The sequence below is a fragment of the Salmo salar genome, chromosome ssa09 (genome assembly GCF_905237065.1).
Source record: "Salmo salar chromosome ssa09, Ssal_v3.1, whole genome shotgun sequence".
Lineage (NCBI taxonomy): Eukaryota > Metazoa > Chordata > Actinopteri > Salmoniformes > Salmonidae > Salmo > Salmo salar.
The window spans coordinates 8123240-8148292 of NC_059450.1; the positions used below are offsets into that span (position 1 = coordinate 8123240).

The 25053-nt window shown below is 43.3% G+C and overlaps 1 protein-coding gene across 1 annotated transcript in view; it reads right to left on the reverse strand.

Moving 5' to 3' along the window:
* Positions 1–25053, reverse strand: part of pacrg (parkin coregulated) — a 277008-nt gene that overhangs the window by 139329 nt on the left and 112626 nt on the right. Inside the window, 1 exon segment of the mRNA NM_001141061.1 lies at positions 11158–11329. Within this exon segment, the coding sequence (NP_001134533.1) occupies positions 11158–11329 (172 nt within the window).

Here is a 25053-nt window from a genome sequence, read left to right on the forward strand (position 1 = left end):
ATACATTGATTTACATGGTTATGGGCACCATAGAAATAGAATGAGTTCATTATCATAGTTATTGGTACATTCAATATGGCCGCCGTCCACCCAGATCTATACATTGATTTGAATGGCGATGGCTAAACTAGTGATTCTATTTCTATGGAGTGCACACAGGATAGAGGTCAGGGGTTACAGGTCTGGGAGAGGGGGTTGTGTGTGTGTGTGTGTGTGTGTGCTTGTTTTCATAGAGGCGTTCCCTAGGGAGGTGTGTGAGTGAGAATTAACAATTCAGCCCCCCTATTGTGAGCATTTAGCACATTTAGCAGAAAAGACAGAATGAGGTCACGTGGCATTCACACTACCTCCACTGAAATCAATGGTTTTTGGTGCCAGCCTTTGACTTGAAATGACTGGCTGCAATCAGAGATTTCAAAAGGCACCACAGAGACAGGAAGGAATAAGTGAGAGACAATCACGGGCAATTTGGCCGACAGCTGCACTTAACTCCATCTCCCACTGTGTGGGTGTTAGTGGGCAAATGGGTGGGAAGAGAGGTGTGTGTGGCACTTCTCAGGTGACTCCTTACATATGTTTTCCTCCTTTTGAACAATCCCTTAATCTTGGACTCTAACAAACCAATAGACTTCCACAGAACCCTGCTGTTGTGTACCTGTTGTTGTTTTTCTGGCTCATTACAATAAGCTTTAAAGGTCCAATGCAGCAATTCTTATCCATATCAAATCATTTCTGGGTAACAATTAAGTAAGTACCTTACTGTGATTGTTCTCAATAAAAATGGTCAACAAGAAAAAAAATGCTTCTTAGCAAAGAGCAATTTCTCATGCAAGAATGTAGCTATTATTCCAACCTCATTAGGGATGTGCATCTTTCCCTTTCAAGAGGATTTGATAGGTATCTTGATACATGGGTTATGATATGATGCAGGAACGATACGTTTTATTTGAAACGATCTGATGCGATTCGTTTCGATGCGATACGATTCGATGCACTAACATAAGTTGCATAAGCAAATTCATTTTCCATTCTTAAAATCGCTTGCTGGTGGAGCTCAAAAGCTGGACCTCTCTGAGCTGGATCTGTCTGAGGCGACTTGTGTGTGTGTGTGTGTGTGTGTGTGTGTGTGTGTGTGTATGTGTGTGTTGAATACTATGTATGTGTGCATTTCTATGGTGTATACTATGTAGGCACCTGATCTGAGCAATAAGGGAGACTAGGCATCTACCACCTACCACAAAGTGGAATGCTTTTTGTCCCCCCACTTTGGTTCTGAAATATACATCACCCACTAATTAACTTGTCATTGTTGCAGATTCAGTTTTTTGAGATAGTAATGTATCAATATTTATCGTTTACAAATTAGAGATGACATAGCCAAGTATACACTGACTGACCAGGTGAATCCAGGTGAAAGCTATGATCCCTTATTGATGTCACTTGTTAAATCCACTTCAATCAGTGTAGATGAAGGGGAGGAGACAGGTTAAAGAAGGATTTTTAAGTCTTGAGACAATTGACACATGGATTGTATATGTGTACCATTCAGAGGGTAAACGGGCAAGACAAAATATTTAAGCGCCCTTGAACGGGGTATGGTAGTAGGTGCCAGGCACCTTGACACAACTGTGGGAAGCATTAGAGTCAACATGGGACAGCATCCCTGTGGAACGCTTTCGACACCTTGAAGAGTCCATGCCCAGACAAATTGAGGCTGTTCCGAGGGCAAATAAGGGTGCAACTCATTATTAGGAAGGGGTTCCTAATGTTTTGTACACTCAGTGTAAAGCACAAATTTTGACCGTTTGGAAGTTTAGTGAGCTTCTTTTCTCCACCCACTTTAGCCATGCAGTGCGCCTCGCACAAGTGATTCATCGTTATGAAAACATTAACTTTACCCTGTAAATCTAAAAATGACCATATACACCAATTGTTTAAAGCGAAACTATCAAAACTGTTGCTGATGGTGAGCCTGAACAATCCAAATAAAATCTATTGTAAGCCCCGTTCAGCAGGTATAGCAAGATGAGAGTTGTCTCCGGTAGCTTACTTTTATTCCGGTAAAATACAATTGTTGAACAGCGCATTGATAACAAACAACCAAATGAGCCATTTTAATATTTGAACGCAGATGTGCAATATGAGGAACAAGGCCGTCTAACTGGCATTGGTCAACATGCGAACCTAGGCACAGTGTGCAGTTTGACTAGGCTACTGATATTCCCTAGGGTTGTTCGGCATGCAACATGACCTGTAGATCAATGTCTGTCAACACAGTTACATGCTTCTAGTTCGACACCGAAAGTCGACATCAGTTGTCACAAAATGTCACAATAGTTGTCATGGAGAGAAGAGGACCAAGGCGCAGCGGGATTGTGGACACTCATGTTTATTAAATAAAACACGTAAAGCATCCACTTGAAAACAACAATAAACAGTACTTACAACAGCAACAGTCTTGCAGGTACATACAATGCAGTGCAAGGACAACCACCCACAACCCCAAAGAAAAACACACACACCTATATAGGACTTCCAATCAAAGGCAACTCAACACACCTGCCTTCAATTGGAAGTCCCAATCACCAACACAACATTTAACAAACACAAACCACCTGCCACATCCTGACCAAGACTAACACAATTACGCCCTCTGCTGGTCAGGACGTGACACAAAATATGAAGTATTTTCGTAAGGTAGAAATAAAGTAATATGATAATTTTTGGGGGGGAGAATCCGTGATACGTAATGTTTTAATCGATTTTTCTGGTTTGGGGTCCGCGGATCAGTGGAGGCGTATTTGAAACATTTAAATCGGGGGCCGATGCAGATCAATGAATCGTTACATCCCTAAACCTCATTGTGTAAATACATATAAAACACACACAAATCATGTTTTTGACTGCACTGGGCCTTTAAAGGGGCAATTTAAGTTCTTCAGGAATCAATTGGTATACAGTGCATCTGGAAAGTATTCAGACCCCTTGAATTTTTCCACATTTTGTTATGTTACAGCCTTATCTTAAAACGGATGAATAAAAAGAATCCTCATGATCTACCCCATAATGAAAAAGCGAAAACAGGTTTATTTTTTATGGGCACATTAATTACAAATAAAAACGTTTTCAGACCCTTTGCTATGAGACTCGAAATTTAGCTCAGGTGCATCCTGTTTCTATTGATCATCCTTGAGATGTTTCTACAACTCGATTGGAGTCCACCTGTTGTATATTCAATTGATTGGACTTGATTTGGAAAGGCACACACCTATCTACATAAGTGTTCGGATTTTTGTTATTTAGCCCTCCGAAAAGGCTCACCAGGAAGCACACAATGTCATGACTCGTGTTTTGTCCTTAATTTTATATTAAATCAAATGACCACAGGTCATAAACCTGAAATACAACAAACAAGTAATGACAATATATTATTCAGATATATTATTCAAGTAATATAATAATAATGTAAATAATAAATATATTTTTTTATTTTTATTTTCCTGAGTGAGCTAGAAATCTCAACAATAAGCCATGAGATCGAAGGAATTGTCCGTAGAGCTCCGAGAAAGGATTGTGTCAAGGCACAGATCTGGGGAAGGGTACCAAAAAATGTCTGCAGCATTGAAGGTTCCCAAGAACACAGTGGCCATCTATCTTGGTCAGGGAGGTGACCAAGAACCCGATGGTCACTCTGACAGAGCTCCAGAGTCCGTCTGTGGAAATGGGAGAACCTTCCAGAAGGACAACCATCTCTGCAGCACTCCACCAATCAGACTATTATGGTAGAGTGACCAGACAGAAGCAATTCCTCAGTAAAAGGCACATGACAGCCTTGGAGTTTGCCAAAAGGCACCTAAAGACTCTCAGACAATGAGAAACAAGATTATCTGGCCTGATGAAACCAAGATTGAACTCTTTGTCCTGAATGCCAAGCGTCACGTCCGGAGGAAACCTGGCATCATCCCTACGGTGAAGGATGGTGGTGGCAGCATCATGCTGTGGGGATGTTTTTCAGTGGCAGGGACTGGGAGACTAGTCAGGATCAAGGGAAAGGCAAACAGAGCAAAGTACAGAGCGATCCTTCATGAAAACCTGTGTAGATTGACGAGGGGAAAAAACGATTGAATCCATTTTAGATTAAGGCTGTAACGTAACAAAATGTTATAAAATTCAAGGGGTCTGAATACTTTCCGAATGCACTGTATATCAATATGCATACATTTCTAAGTCCTAAAATGGATGTAGCAACTGCAGATCGCCCATTAAAACCAAGATAAACACAATCTAACCGTTCAAACATTTTTCTTCAAAGCCGCTGAAGCAGCTATAGGACAGTCCCAATAGCTCTTAGTCCCCTTAAGTGGATATTGTCATAAACAGAACTAAAAGGAGTTATAACTATTCATGCAAAAACAAATCTTGAATAATAAAAGGGAGAAGCTAAGCTATCTGAGGGAAAACACATGTCTGACATAGAGGGCGAGAATGAATTATGTTAGCAGGCGAAGGAGGGGGCGAGGGAGAGCGAGGGGGGGGGTCAGGAACCATAAACTGGGTAGTATGACAGTTAGTACACTTAGGGAGCAGCATGCGGCGTCACCTGTGGCCTGAGTGTTAAAACAGCTCATATTCAAATGCATGGCTGTCACACACACACACGCAGACACAGCCTCCCTTCCAGCCATACTGCACTGCACCGAGACAGGCCTGACAGGTTGACATGAGAGGGGGAAAACAGCTCTGGAGAGGTGATGCGTACACACACACACACACACACACACACACACACACACACACACACACACACACACACACACACACACACACACACACACACACACACACGCACACAATCACAAACAAGTGATATTCATGTCAAACCCACTCTCAGTCAGAGACAGAGAATGTGTAATCCACAGACACCGATGACACACTCATACACACACCGCTAACATTCCATTACAGGGACATTGTGTCGTCAAACCCAGGGGTGTCATTTATACACATGCTCTGTGTGACAGGATGTGAACATGAAGAATGGATGGTCCTATCATCTTTCATTCAAAGCCTTCATATTTTATACATTCAATGTGTGTGTGTGTGTTTACGTGCATGTGTGGGTATACGTGCATGCGTGTGTGTGACTGCGTGTATTAGTGTTACAGACAATGCAGTATGAGTGTATCCATTCTAGGATCTTTCTCCTGTTCCTTCACACACGGGGAGAGCTATCTGCCATCACGGTAATAAGGTTGAATCTGGACTGACAGGGATTTCAAACGCACATAACAAATAATGAAATTCTAATTACCACAAGCGCAAACAATTTTCCCTAGCTGTGACATTTGGACCGTGGGACTGTTCAATTATTCATCCAGGCTCTCGCCTCTCACAAAAGGGGGAGAATCTGAGTCGGATGTATTAACGTTTGGTACAATCAGCATCACATCGGATATGAATAAAGTAATCATCTATTCAAGCCGCGTCGATTAGATATTCCGTTCCCAAAAACTTAAGCACAGCCTTGTATTCTCATCACCCCCAAATGTCACAGGTGAGTGGCATTTTGAAGATTTTAGTCAATCGAGTTTGTTGTAATATAAATAGACTTTTCAGATCACTGCGAAATGTTCTCTTGCCTAAGCCGGGGATCTCCTTGTAATGAAAATTTAATTTTGGTCTCGTAGAGAGAACAAATGTTACGCCAATCTGTGGAGGCTCAATGGAGACGTGGCTGAGAATTTTGTTCCTTATTTAAAGAGGGTAGGAAATGCTTATGACAGCATATCAGTATAATTTTCTCATAATTTATTTCCTCCGATTGAAAAAGGTAGTGTTGGAATGACAATGTTATAGTTTGTCTGGGTTATTTTACATGAAAATCTGGGCTCAAAGTGCTAAAAAGAATCCCTCCTGTGCCATGATTGAAGCCTATCAAGGTTGCAAAAGCAACACCTCATAACTCACATCATAATACTCAACCTTTTCTCAATCATTCTATCTGTAACGCCCTGGCCATAGAGAGGGTTTTTTGTTCTCTATTTTTGGTTAGGCCAGGGTGTGACATGGGTGGGCGTTCTAGGTTTCTTTTTCTATGTTGGTGGTTTTCTTTGTTTCGGCTGTGTATGGCTCTCAATCAGGAACAGGTGTAGATCGTTGTTGCTGATTGAGAGTCATACATAGGCAGCCTGTTTTTCCTTTGGGGTTTGTGGGTGAATGTTTTCTGTTTAGTTTGTTCCTGACAGAACTGTTGCTGGTCGTTTTTTGGTTCTTTTTGTATAGTGTTCATTCGGTTATTAAAATCTTGTAAGATGAACACATCCTCCGCTGCACCTTGGTCTCATTTGAACGACGGCCGTTACACTATCTCAGGGATTATCAACTCGATTCAGCCGTGGGCTTATTTTTTCTTGAACGGATGGTCAGGGGGCAAAACATATAATTACTAATAATTTGTAGGAGGCAAATTGTCCGCAAGAAGCCCAAACAAATATAATATATTAACTAAAACATAATTTCAAACCTTGCTTACATTTGTTTACAATTACATATATAGTGCCTTCATAAAGTATTCACACCCCTAGACTTTTTCCACGTGTTACAAAGTGGGATTAAAATTGATTTAATTGTCATTTTTGTCAACAATCTACACAGAATTCTCTAATGTCAAAGTGGAGGAAAATTCTAATATATCTTGATTTGAAAATTAGCCCCATGAGTCAATACATGTTAGAATCACCTTTGGCAGCAATTACAGATGTAAGTATTTCTAGGTTTCGAAGAGCTTTCCAAACCTGAATTGTGCAACATTTGCCCATTATTCTTTTCAAAAATCGTCAAGCTCTGTAAAATTGGTTGTTGATCATTGCTAGACAAAATTTTTCAGGTCTTGCCATAGATTTACAAGTATATTTAAGTCAAAAGTGTAACTCGGCCACTCAGGAACATTCACTGTCTTCTTGGTAAGCAACTCCAGTGTAGACTCCAGCCTTGTTTTAGGTTATTGTCCTGCTGAAAGGGGAATTCATCTCCCAGTGTCTGGTGGAAAGCAGACTGAACCAGGTTCCCCTCTAGGAGTTTGCCTGTGCTTAGCTCCATTCAGTAGATTTTTTTTATCCTGAAAAACTCCTCAGTCCTTAACAATTACAAGCAAACCCATAACATGATGCAGCCACCACTATGCTTGACAGTATGGAGTCTTACTCAGTAATGTGTTGTATTGTATTTTCACCAAACATAACACTTTGCATTCAGGACAAAAAGTGAATTGCTTTGCCAATTTCTTTGTAGTGTTACTTTAGTGCCTTGTTGCAAACAGGATGCATGTTTTGGAATATTTTTATTCTGTACAGACTTCCTTCTTTTTACTCTGTCAATTAGGTTAGTATTGTGGAATAACTACAATGTTGTTGATCCAGTTTTCTCCTATCATAGCCATTAAACTCTATAACTGTTTTAAAGTCACCCTTGGCCTCATTGTGAAATCTCTGAGTGGTTCCCTTCCTCTCCGGCAACTCATTTAGAAAGGATGCCTGTATATTTGTAGTGACTGGGTGTATTGATACACCATCCAAAGTGTAATGAATAACTTCACCATGCTCAAAGGGATATTCAATGTCTCTTTATATATATATATATATATATACACACACCAATATGTGCCCTTTTTTGCGAGGCATTGGAAAATCCCCCTGATCTTTGTGGTTGAATCTGTGTTTGAAATTCACTACTCGACTGAGGGACCTTACAGATAATTGTATGTGTGGGGTACAGAGATGAGGTAGTCATTCAAAAATCATGTTAAACACTATTATTGCACACAGAGTGAGTCCAGGCAACTTATTATGTGACTTGTTAAGCACATTTTTACTCCTGAACTTATTTAGGCTTGACATAACAAAGGGATTGAATACTTATTGACTCAAGATATTTCAGCTTTAAAAAAAATTCTACTTTGACATTAAGGAATGTATTATGTGTAGGCCAGTGACAAGAAATCTCAATCAATTTAATCCACAATTGGCGGCAGGTAGCCTAGTGGGTATGAGAGTTTAGCCAGTAACCGAAAGTGTGCTGGATCAAATCCCTTGAGCTGACAAAGTAAAAATCTGTCGTTCTGCCCCTGAGCAAGGCAGTTAACTTCACTGTTCCCCGGGTGCCGAAGACGTGGATGTCGATTAAGGCAGCCATCCACACCTCTCTGATTCAGAGGGGTTGGGTTAAATGCGGAAGACACAATTCAGTTGAATGCATTGTTGTGCAATTAACTAGGAATCCCCTTCCCTTATTATTTTGCTAAGAAAACTTGCGGAACAAGGTGATTTGCCCCCCCAAGTTTGGGAAACCCTGTTGAGGAACCCTGTTCTAGCCTAATGTAGCCTCTGTGACAGGTGGGTGCAAGGAGGCGAGCGCAATCCACATTGACCTGAGTTCAGTTTCAGAGTAAAGGTCTATGACGACGGCACAGCCCATTGCGTATTCTCATCGGGTGACCTGAAGTCATGACTCATGATCATCAAAATTCACAGAGTCCAACAACGTGATTTAGCCAGTCGCAAGATAACAGCCCGTCGGCGCCAGCCAGATGGAGGCTTCTATATTAACGTCAGTCAGAGAGAACTTTCTGCCTTTCAGATTGCAGCCTGCACTTATTTTTCCCTCCTTCCTTGGAGTTCTATTGAAAAGTAATTAATCTGCAACACAGACATGGGCCGGCGGGTTTGACGCACGGCAGGCCAAAATGGGCCTGATTTTAATAAACCAAGAAGCTAATAACAAGCAGGCCATTTAAAATTCCATTATCACAGCTAGATGTGCGTTTTCATAAGGACTGGTTCACCTTTGGGTCTTAGGAATTTGTAGCTACTATATGAGGGAGTCAGTATGCATGAGTGGACATAGTGGCTACGTGGACTTGGGTATGAGGTGTGTGTGTGTGTGTGTGTGTGTGTGTGTGTGTGTGTGTGTGTGTGCTTGAACACGTGTATGAGAGGATACAGATCTAAGCAGTATAGGCCTAGTACCACCAAGGACAAATTTTGAAGACGAGGCATCAAAGCAATAATCGTCTCAGTCAAAAACACAATGTCAGCTGTCTTTTATTTATAAAACACATTCATCACATTCATGAGTTGTCGATAGTCTAAAAATCATATATCGATATGCAGCCATTAGGTTTTAGAGTGTTGTGAAACAGCTGAATGCACGACCAGACAGCAATCAGACTTTCTCAAATGAAATCAATTGGTAAATTAAACAAACTATGTGAATAAATTGAAAAATGGGAATTCTAGTGTAAATCAAGTAAACAACAAAAAGTCACATAAACAAAAACCAAAACACATGTACACACACACACACACACACACACACACACACACACACACACACACACACACACACACACACACACACACACACACCCACATACACACCGTTGTGTCTTGGTGTTATGATGTGCACTGGGCCATGCTCTGTCCGTCCTCTGTTGCGACTCAGTAAGCAGTGTGTGTGTGTGTGTGTGTGGGGGGGGGTACTCTATTGCCAGGGTCAACCTGTCAGCATGTCTTCATGTCTCCAGCGGCCTTGCCTCATGTTGGTCGTTCCACCCCTCTGCCTCAGCAGGCGCTGAAACACTGAGCGCACGCACACACACACACACACACACACACACACACACACACACACACACACACACACACACACACACACACACACACACACACACACACACACACACACGCACTCACACACACACACACACACACGGCCAACTGCTCAAACTCACTCACTGGGCGCCGCTTAAAATCTCCCACTTTGAAACTGACACAGTTGGCTCCAGTGCAAAACAAACCCTCTCAGTGTGTGGAAAGTTAGCGTATGTTTGTGTGTGTGTGTGTTGATGTGAGAGAGTGAGAGCATGCGAGCATATGGAATCATACATTATATATTTTTCTACATATAACAACTTAGAAGCCTGTGTGTTCATCGTTTCATCCCTGTCTAAATGTTGAAGCTATTTTTGCTAGTCCTCGCTCACTCCTGGACGTGACCAACTAGCCTGCGGCCTGCCAACTGTGCCTGTGATTTCAGGACAAACCTGTAATGAACATGAGGGGAGACAGAGTGCTGGTTTCAAGCGCAGGACGCAGCGGGTGTTTATTGCAAAGGACCACAAGAGGAGGCAGGTAGCTGGTTCCAGGGGCAGGCAGAAGGTCATACACAGGGGGTCCAACAAGGCAACAGTACAGGCAGGGAAAAGGCTAGTAACGTAGTCCGGGAGATCAGGCAATAGGTAGATAACAGGAAATCCGATAGGCTAGAGTACAGGCAGGGAATAGGCAAAAGGCGTCGTTAGTGAGGCAGGCAAAAACTACCATACACGGGAGGAGTAAATCACGGGGAAAACAGAGCTCAGAAAGACGTGTGCCTCAAAACAAACAATAACTCACAGTGATGCGGTGAAAGAACTGAACTAAATAGTGTGTGATAATGACACACAGGTGTGTGAACTGGTGATTAGAATTCAGGTGATTGGCATCTGGAGGGTGAGCTTTGTTCAGGGGATCTACCTGTTTGAGGGTGTGAGTTGGAAGCAGACGTTACCAAACCAATGAGGTGTTGTCCTGCCGGACTCGCCAGAGTCATAGAGGCAAAGCACATTTAAATGTAGCGTGTCCCCATATTCATGGCAGCTTAGCAGCCTTGCCTTATGACTGGGTCTCATCCACTAACTGCAAAACAAGAACACTTAGCCCTGCTGTCTAATAATAATAGGTCTGGAAGATGCAAGGGGCCATATGTGGGCTTTTCACTGAGATCCTCACTGTGTGGATGGCAACAACTAGTGGCTGAAGAATAGGGCATTGGGGATTTATCCATTGTCTGGCCACATGTCAGTAAATTATCTCTTTATAATTTTGTTATAGGAGATTTGGCCTAGATTCGCTGTGAGAGGGTTGTGGTTGTATGAAAGAGTCGTGTTTATGGTCTGATAATGTTGTGACACTGTTCCTGTGATGTTTCTGTAATGTTTGGGGCCACTCACTCTTGAAAAGGATGATGATAAGTGTTGTGGTTGAGTTAACAGTAGTATTTGTGCTGTAATAACGCTACGGCAGTGTTTTTGTGACGTTTCAATAACGTTTTGCTACTCACTTTTGATGGGGATGATGAGTTGGGGGATGACGGGCAGGATCTTGGTGCCCCCGTGCTCGAGCATGTCGTGGACCCCCTGGCGGGCGAAGAACTCATAGGGGTGCACAGTCTCACACAGCCCGTCGAAGAACAAAGGGAGGTAGTGGTGGTAGTCGAGCTTCTCGATCTCCACCTGAGACAACGCACACACACACACACATTTCCATCAACATGTGCGAGATGGCTTTCTAACAGCTAGCATTCCTGGAAACATGTTGATTCAGCAGAAACAGCGCTGCACACACAGACACACACATCTACATGGTCACCAGGGACTGAATGTGAGTGAACCAATGCAAGGGGATCTCCCCTAGTTCATCCTCTACATTGTAATAGAACACAGTCATGGTCTTTCCTCATCTTATGCCCTTTCGTTTTGTTTGTCCTTGGACTCACACAATATCCAGGGCCAATCCTTCTAACCAAGCCTGGCTTTAGAAGGTGTTTATAATACCAGCCACAGCTGAAGACAGCTGTTGGGGAGATCATGACACCCCTACATGTGGTATCCTGTGGACCGACACATTAATAACAAGCCTATACTCCCCAAAACAGCTACACCAGCCTACACACATAAATACATTCCTTCAGCTACTGAACCTGTGTGGATTACATGCTTTGATATTGGGTATGTTACAATGTATTGAAGTAGGCATAGCAGCAGAATGACTTGTGTTGTGATGAACTCGCACCATACTTGACAGGAAAGGCCAGGTGACAAGGGCACCCCTAGCTACCCTTTCACACACTTTCTCTTTGTGTGTGAGTGTCTGTGTGTGTGTCTGTCTGTCCGTCCATCTCTGTGTCTGTGTGTTTAACGTGTGTGCATGCGTGTGTACAGGCACCCGCGACCATGTGTGTGTGTTTGGAGCATGTGTGTCCACAGAAGGTCTGGTTACAGTAGATTGTATGAACTCCAGAGCACGGTGGTGCCTCTATTGTTTGCCGAGGGGTAAGGGGGGGGGATCCTGTTTCATGTAATGAAAGCCAATCCTGTGTAGAGTAGAGGCAAACACCCCACAGCCCTGGAGTAGCCAGGGGTCTTAAAGGACAGCTGAGCCACATCGTCCCAATCCCTGCTACACCCCACTGGGTCACGCTGCCGCCGAAATGTCACCACCACGTGGACCACGGTCGCTTTGATGTCCCCGGCTCTCGCAGAGCCCCCACTTTAGAGGTACGACTTCAAAGTGGGCGGACCCCCTGACACGAGTCGCGTGGGTAAACAGAGAGAGAGAGAGAGAGAGAGAGAGAGAGAGCAAATGGTGTGTTAGCAGAGAGACCGATAGGGCTGATTGCTTTGAGGCAATTTGTTGGCTAACCTTGACCTTTTCCGGCTTGGTCAAGATCATCATTGTGAGTCAGCTAGGCAGGGAGACAAGAACAAAAGCAAATATGTGCCGGGAGAGAGTGGGGGGAGAGATGACACTGTGGCAGGACGAGTCACATAGGAACAGAGAAAACACTTCAAGCAGAGATACAGAGTGGCCATATAGGCTGCAGCAGACAATGTCATAGTCAGTGGATTAGAAAATGGTCCGATATCTGTTTTTTTTTTAAAGTGTATAAAAAAGGGTCTATTTTTAAGCTGAAATCCACTTACGGTGAAACAACGCCACTGTTCGCCCTAGCGCATTTGTTATTGTTTTTGTTTTGTTGATGAAATGGAGGACAGGAGCATTCAGAATGGTGAGGGGAAAAAAATACGGTACACTGTTCTTCTATTGCGCATGCAATGACTTTCAATGACGTCAGATGAAAAGAAAACAGTGTTAGCTGTTTGAAGTAACTTCTTTGTGGTTATAATGTCGTAAAAGGATGTATGCTTGTGTTTGACGCGTTACGGGTTACGGGTGTTCGATCCCAGTGGCGGACACATCTTATCCCTTACCGTAACCATTTTAAATGAGTGCTTAAACGTAATGTTTTAACATTGTTTTAACATATCAAAAACCTTAACCCTTATTAACCTTCTGAATTTGATGTTTGAAACAACTTAAAAATGTGATGTTGGCAGAAACGTCTCGTTCTGCAGTGAGACTGTCAGAGCTTGTTGGCAGTTTCCCCAAGTATGGATTCCAGCTTTAAATATGAACCTTTATAGGCAACTGGTGGCCTCAATATGAAATTAAAAAACATGAGCTGGTGCACACCCAGAAAAAATTGTTTGGGTGGAGGTGCTGACTGACGGCGAAACTATCAAAATAAAGAAAGTCGCACACTCCATGTATAAACTCCCAGCAATTTATTAGGTAAATACCTATTAAATTGCTGGGAGTTTATACATGGAGTGTGAAACTTTCTTAATTTTGATAGATTATCTTAATATGTTTTTCATATTGAGGCCATAAACTATCTATGGCGTACAAGTCAAGGGGATTTAGAATTATAGCTGTGTGAAGCCTGTTCTGAGATCTGTGATAAGGGCCTAATCAAAATTGCATCAAAATGCAGAGGCAGAAAACACGTTAGTGAGTGGAGTAGTGTTGGGTAAAGATCCCATAGGAGAACACAGGAAGCACTGGAGAATTACACACAACCCCCCCCCCCCCCGACCCCACCCCACACACAAAACACACACACACGTACAGAGCCTTTGGCTGACTGGTAACGCTCACATTCACTCTTATCGATTGGCCGTTCAGGTTTGTTTGTCTTTAGGTGCCTCCAGGTTTCCCTACGGAGGGCCTTTAATCGATGAGACGGGACAGCAAGAGACGTTGTTGAGCAGCAATTAGCCGGGCCGCGACAACGAGAGGCCCACACATCTCCTCTGGTCAGTGTGGAGAGAGGCAGAGACACGGCAGTTAAGCAGTTAGCAAAGGCTTCCTCATTAAAACACTGACTGAGTCTGCGTCTGAAATAGCACCCTATTCACTTTATAGGCTAGTCTAGTGTGTTACTTTTGACCAGGCCCCAGGGCACTATGTAGGGAACAGGGTGCCATTTCAGACAAACCCCGAGTCTCTGGGGCCTCCAGCCCATAGAAATAGAATTCCTAGAACGTGTTATACCCATGTACTGTAAGTCAATGGGTGGGTGATGGAAGTCTATTTCTATGCTCTAGGCTGGATTGGCAGCATGCATAGGCTAACTATGGGCCAGCGCACCAAGGACACAGGGGAGAGTGGGGTGTGTGTGTCTATTTGTGTGCATGTCTTGGGTAGCCGGGTGCATAGAGTGTGGTTTGGGTCCCAGTTCAGCCTGTTTCTGTGGTAATCAGCCAGGTCGTTCAAGATTGATGTCAAAATTGGATGTCTATCTTGAAGACATGGGGAAATGCCTTCAAAACCGGCCACCAGTGGCAACAGTGAGCACTATTACCATCAAATAGGCTTGGGTTTTGCTAGGGTGTTGTGGACGGGGGTGGTGGATGGGCATAATTCCACAACTAACGACTCATTCGGGTAATCCCATGACTCTGGATTAAAAGGTTGCGCTCTTTATCATAGTCGTGGACACTGTTGTTTTTTATTTGGGGTGTTAACCTTATCCCAGACCTTAACCCTTATCTTAACCATTTGGAATGAGTGCCTAAACTTAACCCTTAAAACCTGTTGGGGCTAGGGGGCAGTATTTTCACGGCCGGAAGAAAAACGTACCCAATTTAAACAGGTTACTACTCTGGCCCAGAAAATAGAATATGCATATTATTAGTAGATTTGGATAGAAAACACTCTGACGTTTCTAAAATTGTTTGAATGGTGTCTGTGAGTATAACAGAACTCATATGGCAGGCAAGAAACCTGAGAAGAATTGAATCAGGAAGTGGGAGAAATTAGAAATGTAGTTTTTCTTTTGAATCCCTTGACAAACTACAGTGACATAGGATTTACGTTGCACCTCCTAACTCTTCCATTGGCTGTCAACAATCTTTAGGAGCTGGTTTCATCCGTCACCTGTTACCGGGCAGACAATTGTGGCTCAGTCAATCACTGGCCAGTCTGAGGACAGGTGTCTTATGACGCGCGTGTGCACGTGACTTCGTTGTTTTTTATTTTTCTTCTGGGATGAATACCTATTGCCCGGGTGTAAAATTATCGCAATTTTACGTTAAAAAATACCCTAAAGGATTGATTGTAAACATCGTTTGACGTGTTTCTACAAACGGTAATGGAACTTTGACCATTTCGTCTATGGATTTGCGTCCACGCCACATGGCATTGTAAAGTGTTCTGGATGGGTCAACAAAACGGACGTATTTGGACATAAATGATGGACTTTGCAGAACAAATTAACATTTCTTGTGGAAGTGGGTGCCCTTCCGAGTGCATTCCGCCGAAGATCAGCAAAGGTAAGAAAATATTTCGAACATATTTTTTGAGATTTGTCGACGCCGTGGTTGTAGGCTAACTGTATAGCTTAGCATTGAAGGCTAAGTTCTGTACTCAGAATATTGAACAATGTGCTTTTTCCGTAAAGTTATTTTGAAATCTGACAGAGTGGTTGCATAAAGGAGTAGATTATCTCTAATTCTTTAAATAATTGTTATACATTTTGTCAACGTTTATGAGTTCTTCTGTAAATGTATGTGCCTATTCACTGGAAGTTATGGGGAGAAAACATTTTCTGAACGTCACGCGCCAATGTAAAAATTGGGTTTTTGGATATAAATATGAACTTGATCGAACAAAAAAATACATGTATTGTCTAACATGATGTCCTAGGAGTGTCATCTGATGAAGATTGTCAAAGGTTAGTGCTGAATTTTAGCTGTATATCTGGTTTTGTGACGGCTATCCGTGCTTGGAAAATGGCTTTTCTTTTTTTTTTGCTAATGTGTTATCCTAAAAATAATCTAATGTTTTGCTTTCACCGTAAAGCCTTTTTGAAAATCGGACAATGTGATTGGATTAACCTGTTATGGCTAGGGGGCAGTATTTTCACGGCTGGATAAAAAACGTGCCCGATTTAATCTGGTTACCACTCCTACCCAGTAACTAGAATATGCATATACTTATTACATATGGATAGAAGACACCCTAAAGTTTCTAAAACTGTTTGAATGGTGTCTGTGAGTATAACAGAACTCATTTGGCAGGCAAAAACCTGACAAGGTTTCAGGCAGGAAGTGGCCTGTCTGACAAGGTGTCGTTCTTCTTGTCTCTGTTTATTGAAGAGTGAGGATCTTAGCTGTCCCGTGACACTTCCTACGGCTGCCATAGGGTCTCAGAAGGCGGTAAAAAGCTGAATCGTGGCTTTGCAGGCTCTGGCTGAAACAAAGTAGCGTGTTTGGGTAGTGGCTGGTTACAGTACTGTGAGACTCAGGCGCGTGCCCGCGTCGACCGAATGCTTTGTTTTCTTTCCTCTGTTTAGCTAAAAGGAGATTCCCGGTCGGAATATTATCGCTTTTTACGAGAAAAATGGCATAAAAATGGATTTTAAACAGCGGTTGACATGCTTCGAAGTACGGTAATGGAATATTTCGATTTTTTTGTCACGAATTGCGCCACGCGCGCGACCCTGATTTACCATTTCAGATAGTGTCTGGGACGCACGAACAAAACGCCGCAATTCGGATATAACGATGGATTATTTTGGACCAAACCAACATTTGTTATTGAAGTAGCAGTCCTGGGAGTGCATTCTGACGAAGACAACAAAAGGTAATGAAACTTTTATAATAGTAAAGCTGATATTGGTGAGTGCTAAACTTGCCGGGTGTCTAAATAGCTAGCCCGTGATGCCTGGGCTATGTACTTAGAATATTGCAAAATGTGCTTTCACCAAAAAGCTATTTTAAAATCGGACATATCGAGTGCATAGAGGAGGTCTGTATCTATAATTCTTAAAATAATTGTTATGCTTTTTGTGAACGTTTATCGTGAGTAATTTAGTAAAATGTTAGCGAATTCCCCGGAAGTTTGCGGGGGTATGCTAGTTCTGAACGTCACATGCTAATGTAAAAAGCTGGTTTTTGATATAAATATGAACTTGATTGAACAAAACATGCATGTATTGTATAACATAATGTCCTAGGGTTGTCATCTGATGAAGATCATCAAAGGTTAGTGTTGCATTTAGCTGTCTTCTAGGTTTTTGTGACATTATATGCTAGCTTGAAAAATGGGTGTCTGATTATTTCTGGCTTGGTACTCTGCTGACATAATCTAATGTTTTGCTTTCGTTGTAAAGCCTTTTTGAAATCGGACAGTGTGGTTAGATAAAGGAGAGTCTTATCTTTAAAATGCTGTGAAATAGTCATATGTTTGAAAAATGGAAGTTTTTGTATTTTAGAGGAGTTTGTATTTCGCGCCACGCCCATCATTGGATAATGGAGCAGGTGTTCCGCTAGCGGAACGTCTAGATGTAAGAGGTTAACGAGTAGAGTATCTTTAAAATGCCGTATAATAGTTGAATTTTAATTTTGAGATGATTTTATAATTTTTTTTCACACCGTGCTATCTCACTGGTTGTTGTCCAACCAATCCCGTTAACGGGATTTTATCTCGAAGGGGTACTCTAGAGGTTAACCTCGAAAATGTTTTTATGTAACGATACAGAGCAGCAGGAGCAGCAAAAACACTGAAATTTGACGTTTGGAGCAACTTCGAAATTGAAAGTTTGGAGAACGTGGTTAAACATCTAGTTCTGCAGTGAGACTGTGAGAGCTTGCAGGTGATAATTTCTGTTGGCCATTTCAGAGCAATGAGGAGGACACTGACCAAGGTGTGTGTGTGTGTGTTTGAGTGTATGTGTTTGAGTGTGTGTGCCAGGCCATCTCTCTAATTGCCTGGGCAATTATTTTCCATGGAGGGCCACATTAGAATATATTTTTGCCATTGCAGGCCAGAATCATATTACAGGATTATACATCATGTGTATGACTGTGTGACAGATATAGCTACTGTAAATCACATCCAGATATGCTACTTATTTTACTTTTTTAACATGCACAGAAATCAAACCACATCCATGTTCTCCTTTTGGTAAGTATTTTCATTATTAAACATGCAGTGAACTACACAGAGAGAAAAGTACACTGTGCATTCAGCACCACGGACAGAACTCTTGTTAACAGGTACGCACAAAAACAAGAAAAAAGAGAGCTCAACATTATATTTAAACTACTCAATCAGTGTGAGGAGTGAAGTCTCTGATGGGCATTGACTAGAGCAGTGAAGTCAGGTATAGTTTCTGACGTCGCTATGCGCAGGATTGCTGCGAGCTGAGAGTCAGTAGCAGATTATCTGTGCCTTGACTTGTTATATTTCATCACTGAAAATGTCTGTTCACATACATAGGTTGACGCAAACAGTACAAACATCTTCTGAGCATGACTCCTAATCTTTGGAAAGTTTTGTTCATTGAGAGATGCATAAACCTCCGTCAGTGACATTGTTTTGAATAGTTCTCCAATCACAGCATCAGACTGAAGATGGATAAGCTCAATTTGCAGGTCAGTCGGAGCGTTATCCACACTGAAGGTGAAAGGAGAGGAAACCAACAGCATGTCATTTTCCAACACTTTGAAATCCTCAAAACGATGAGAAAACTCACCGTTCAAAGCACGCAGCAGCGATGTATACTTCTCCCGCTGGTCATCTGATAGGGAACAGACAAGTAGTGTCGGGAGGTGAGTGAGATTGTTGGCTTCTACATGGCGTGTCAGGAGGAGTAATTTTCCCTTGAAGGCTTTGACAAGGATGTACATCTGATGTACAAAAAGGCCCTTCCCTTGTAGTTTGGAATTCAGTTCATTCATGAGGGCCACAGTGAAGGCAAAATCAGCCAACCATTCAATGCCTTGCAGTTGAGGGAAATCCACATATTTTCCTTTCATTTGCAAAAACTCAGCAATCTCCGACTTCAGGTCCCACAACCTTTAAAGCACCTTCCCCAAACTCAGCCATCTCACGTTTGTGTGGTTGGGGAGATCTGCATAACCTGACTCTGTCTCATCCAACAGTGAGAAACTGTCTGTGGTTTAAAGATTTTGCTCTTATGAAGTTTACCACTTTAGTGACTGTATCCACAACATGGCTCATTTTCAGAATCCATTTACAGAGCACCTCCTGATGAATAACCCAATGCAGGAAAATCATTTTCTGATCTGGGTTCAGCTCAGCTAGTTGATCTTGCAGCACGTCTTCCAGATCCATGGACTGCCCGTGGACATGGTCTCCGACCGGGTGCCTCAGTTCTCGTCCCGGTTCTGGAAGGTGTCCTGTGCCCTCATTGGGTCGTCAGCCAGCCTGTCCTCTGGGTTCCAACCCCAGTCCAATGGCCAATCGGAACGAGCCAACCAGGTTCGAGACTACTCTGCGCTGTCTGGTCTCCGCCAACCCTACCTCCTGGAGCCAGCAGCTGGTGTGGGTCGAGTACGCCCGCAAAACCCTTCCCTGCTCTGCCACGGGTCTATCTCAGTTTGAGTGTTCTCTGGGGTATCAGCCCCCCCTCTTCCTCGAGCAGGAGGAAGAGGTCAGTGTACCTTCTGCCCAGATGTTTTCCCGCCGCTGTCGTCGTACCTGGAGGAAACCCCGGGCGGCCCTCCTCAAGACCACCTCCATGTATCGACGACAAGCAGATTGCCATCGGTCCCCGGTATCGTCTCGGGCAGAAGGTACGCCTATCCACCCGGGATCTGCCCCTGATTTATCGTCCCATTTCCCATCTCCAAGATTATTAGCCCCTCTGCTGTTCGTCTTCTGTTGCCCCGTACCCTTCATATACATTCCACCTTTCATGTGTCCAGAGTTAAACCTATTTCTCACCGCCCTTTGTCTCCTGTTTCCGTTTTTGTTCTCAGCTCCTGCTTTTCCCAGTCTCTCCTTTTTCTCGTACTCCTGGTTTTGACCCTTTCCCGTCCTGACCCTGAGCCTGCCTGCAGACCTGTACATTTGCCCCACCTCTGGATTGTTGACCTCTGCCTACCCTGACCCTGGGCCTGCCTGCAGACCTGTACATTTGCCCCACCTCTGGATTGTTGACCTCTGCCTACCCTGACCCTGCCTGCAGACCTGTACATTTGCCCCACCTCTGGATTGTTGACCTCTGCCTACCCTGACCCTGCCTGCAGACCTGTACATTTGCCCCACCTCTGGATTGTTGACCTCTGCCTACCCTGACCCTGAGCCTGCCTGCAGACCTGTACATTTGCCCCACCTCTGGATTGTTGACCTCTGCCTACCCTGACCCTGAGCCTGCCTGCCGTCCGGTACAGTTGCTCCACCTCTGGGTTACTGACCCCTGCCTGCCTTGACCTGTCTATTGCCTGCCCCTGTTGAAATATTAAACTATTGTCAATTCGATGTGTCTGCGTCTGGGTCTTACCTTGATTCCTGATAGTCTGTCATTGTGCAGTTGTTATTTATACGTGCCTTCAAAATAAATGTCCCACATGCGGTGGGAGTTAAATTATTACACAAAGGAGAGTATTCATTGGGCTTTTAATTTGAATAACAAACACGTTTTTCAAAACTTTACTATCGCAATTTCTTTATGTGATCTGAGCATACAGCCCCCGGGCCGTCCTTTGCCCAGGCCTGCCCTAGAGGAAAGCCACTGTGCTTCATGTAGGTCTCATTTAGATTGGGACCTCACCGACACTGAGACAACCCCATTCATCAACTACTGTAGTCACCATGAACCAGCTGTAATCCTGTAATCCAACTGAACACACACCCACATATGTACTGTACTCTCTGCTCCCAAATAGACCCTGTACACATATTTAGACAGGCATGCATCCAAACATTCAAGAGGGTAGCCTATTCTCAGCCAGGAATACACCCATTGACAGAGGGGCGTACACACACACACACTGAATTGTTTTGATGTGTACACAGTGGTCCCATAGGCCTTTTCAGGCATACTTTGCTATTATGGTTACTAATCATTAGCCATTGTAATTGAAAGTCTGTCCCCATTAGACCATGTTCCTGTTACTGCACAAATCCTGCTACCGTTAGCAGGATGATGAGAAAGCTTATAGAGGCAGAGGCGAAAACTTTGCATGGTAGTGCACTCTTTCTCTGTGTGTGTGTGTGTGTGTGTGTGTGTGCGCGTCTCTCTCTCGGTTTCTCGCTTTCTCTCTCATATCGCTTTTCAAGCCTTGCCAAAGAATCACAAAATGCCTCAAGTAGGTTCATTCACAGCACAGACACACATGTGAACAATAGACACCTCTCTATTTCCTCCCCCTCTCTCCCTGTCTCTCTCTCTCTAAACATGCATACAGTTTATACACAAGCACAGTATCGTAACAACAAACGTCTGCCAAGGCATAAGCTGCTAAGGTACACATACACGACGGGCCTTTGAGCCCTGTCTTCACATTAGAGTTTATCGGGCCTGACAATTCAAGCCTGGTTCGACCCAAGACCGGTGAGCTGAAGCCTGAGCCCAGGCCAGCCTGACATCACAGAAATGAAATGAGCCCGTACCCGAAAAAAAAACAGTATTGATTTAAACGGGTGTTGAGAACAATGTGGCGGAGGCGGGCGGCAGCAGAGTGAGGAGACGAGGAAACAGCCATCGGGCATAGAAAAAGCGCAGAGAGCCAAAAACTCACCTTAGTTATGATGAACTGAACAATGAAAATATTTGATATTAAGTAGGCTAATGCAACTGAATGCATGTAATTCTTGCTTATACTGAAACTCCGAAAGTCATATCCAACGGTTATACTAATTTAAAACAATTGTAATGACGGGGCGGTGAGTCGGAAGCAGGTGCAGGTGAAATGTTTTAATAAAACAACAAAACCAAGAACACAACACTAACATAAGGCAGTAGGCCAATACACAAGAACAATACCAACTAGTGAGTGAACCTGGGAGAGTGACATAATAAGGGGAGGAAATGATGAAGGTAATGGAGTCCAGGTGTGAATCATAATAATTGACAGGTGCGCGTAATGATGAGTGCCAGGTGTGCGTAATGATGAATCCCAGGACAGGTGGTTAGTACTCTGGCGACGTCGTACCCCGGAGGGGAGGAGCAGATGTGACAACAATGGTCGTGTATGGTCACCTAGATGTTCATTTCAGCAGGTTTTGATTTGTTTTCACTGAATATACGTTTGGATTATTGGTAAGAACTAGGCTATGGCAATGTTAGCTAAATTGAAGTTAGCGCTCATGATCATCTTTATTCTAGCTCATTTTGCTAGCATGTAATGTAGCTTAACAAGTGGATTTTGCTCTTCACTCGCGTAGTAGCCTGTCCTACTCCCTACCAAAAGTCTCTGACTTGTGTGATAATCAATCAATGTGCTTTTGTTTCAGTGAATCTCCGTCTGTATATTTGGTTAGTTAATCTGTGGCTGGGCAAGTAGAGGTGGTAGCTCATTTATTTGTTTGCTCATCTCTTGAGCTTAAACCTTTAGTATGCAATCATGTAGTCTAAATCAAGAGTATTATTTTGCTCTTGATTTACGTTGTGGCCTTAAATAATCTATCCACCATCGAGCTGTGGGAGCACGTCCTGTTTTATCTGTTTTAACGTAACTTATCCTACTTCAATATAATCAATCATTCATGTCATTAAACAGCATACAAGTCATTCATGTGTTTCAAGATTTTTATTTTAAAATGAAATAAAGGGAATATTAAATAATGAAACAATTAACAAATAAGATTTTCTGCCAAAAATTCATTTGAATTAGCATTTAAAAGCCCCGTGTTTTGAATGCATGTTTGATTAGGAAAACATTTGGATCAGTTATGGGTCAACTTTTGATAGTTCACAAGGTCCAGCAAGGCACATTAGCAGGATAGTCATAGGCTGTATTTTGTTAGGATGTATCAGCGTAAACAGATGCTATTGGAATATGGGCTTGTCCTGATACTGAGATGCGCTGCCTGTCGTGGTCTTGTGGAACATCATTCTCCAGACTGCACTCCAGCCTATTCATATCGCAATTTGAAACATTTGAATCATCATAAAAATAAATGTCTCTGGCCCAGCCAATATTGGAATCCTGGAGCTGCTAGTGTCTGCAGCTGCTGCGGTTGAGAGAGGGCCGCAGACAAAGTATTTTTTTTCTGAGCAGAACTTTGAGGCCCGGCCCGGTATAAGACCAGGCCAGACAAGGCTGTCGGGAACCGTCGGTTTCAGGCTGAGAACTCTACCTCACATGCTTCCTGATTTGCTATACACAGAGGGCCGTGGTTGTGCAATTAACTGGGCTCTGCAGGGAGTGTGTGCGTGTGTGTATGAGTGCGTGCATGTGGCGTGTGTGTGTGTGATGTGAGGGATAGAGGAGTGGAGTGAACATAGCCACGGTTGGAGACTCCCTGGATCCTGCTCCAGTTTTAAGATGAAAGCTTTTATATAAAGCCCAGATTAGGGCTGGATGTGTGTGTGTGCGCGCGCTGGGGAGTCCCAGCAATGAGCTGGAACTAGGCCAGAATAGCAACCTTCCACCATAGAACATGACAAGACATAGGGACAAAGACGGAGAGTATGACAAGGGAGAGAGAGAAAGAGAGAGACACTGGAGTATGACAAGGGAGGGAGAGAAAGTAAGAGGGGGGATAAAAATGGAGAGCATGATTCAAATTATAAAAGCTTGACAACTGGTTTGAATCAGCTGTGTAGCGCTAGCAAAAAACTAAATGTGCACCACTTCGGGTCACAAGGACCGAGTTTGGGAAACCCTGAGATAGAAGGGGTGGGTGTAGTGATGGGCTTTCACACCTGCTAGTGTTGGAGTTGGCTGAAGACAGCTCTATACAGGATGTGCAGAGGGATAAGAGGAACAGATGTGCCTGGCCATTTGTAACAGCTGCTTGATACAACACCCTCCCACTATTATCTTATTAGAGTGTGTGTGTGTGTGTGTGTGTGTGTGTGTGTGTGTGTGTGTGTGTGTGTGTGTGTGTGTGTGTGTGTGTGTGTAAATGTCTTCAAACTGCAGCCACAACTATACTGAAGCCAATTGTCCTTGTCATTGTCACTGCACCCAGTACTACACCCAGCGACCTCCCAGCAGGACGACAGAGAGTCACGACAACAAAGAAAACTGTAATCAACCACTGGAGAGTGTAATCAGCATTCTGCCCTAATCAGCAGAATTGGCGGCTCAATCTGAAACAATCAAGGCCTTGATTGATAGAATGAATTGTTATCTGCCCTGGTCTGCTGGGAGTAAAACCCAAAAGAGACGGTTATCTGGCATTGCTACATTTGTTTCTACTTGTGTCTCGGACGGGTTGCTCGCAGGCAAACTGCTCTGGCTCCCACTCATTCATCTTAGAGATTAATTAAATGTGGACACTTCAAAGTACTTCCACACATAAGGGTCCCCCAGGGTAGCATGCATTCTAACTGTTTAAAATGGAAAGGAGCAATCCATCATGACTGTTTGTGAGTCAATGTGTGTGTATATGTGTATATGAGCACAGGGAAATGTGTGTGTGTGTGTGTGTGTGTGTGTGTGTGTGTGTGTGTGTGTGTGTGTGTGTGTGTGTGTGTGTGTGTGTGTGTGTGTGTGTGTGTGTGTGTTTATTTGTATATGTGTGTGTATGTACTGTAAAATGCAAAGGCAAGATATAGGCCCAGGGACATTGGCTACTGCTTTATCAGCAAACCAATAGCATAACTGGTCCATAGCCGCCTGCTCAATTTTGATACATTTGGCTTTAGTGTCTCACACAGTGCTGAAAGTTTTGCAGAAATGTTCAAACAAATACGCTCATTCTCAATGCGTGTTTGATAAATGAGCCCCATTGATTTTGTGTGGGAGCCACAACAATAGACGAAAGACAAATGTTTAGTCTGTTTCAAATAACAAGCCCAATATGCAGGCTGACATTCTCAGATTGTTTAGGGAAGAGAAAAGTAGCCAAGTTCTGGCAGATATAATGTGTGTGTGTGTGTGTGTGTGTGTGTGTGTGTGTGTGTGTGTGTGTG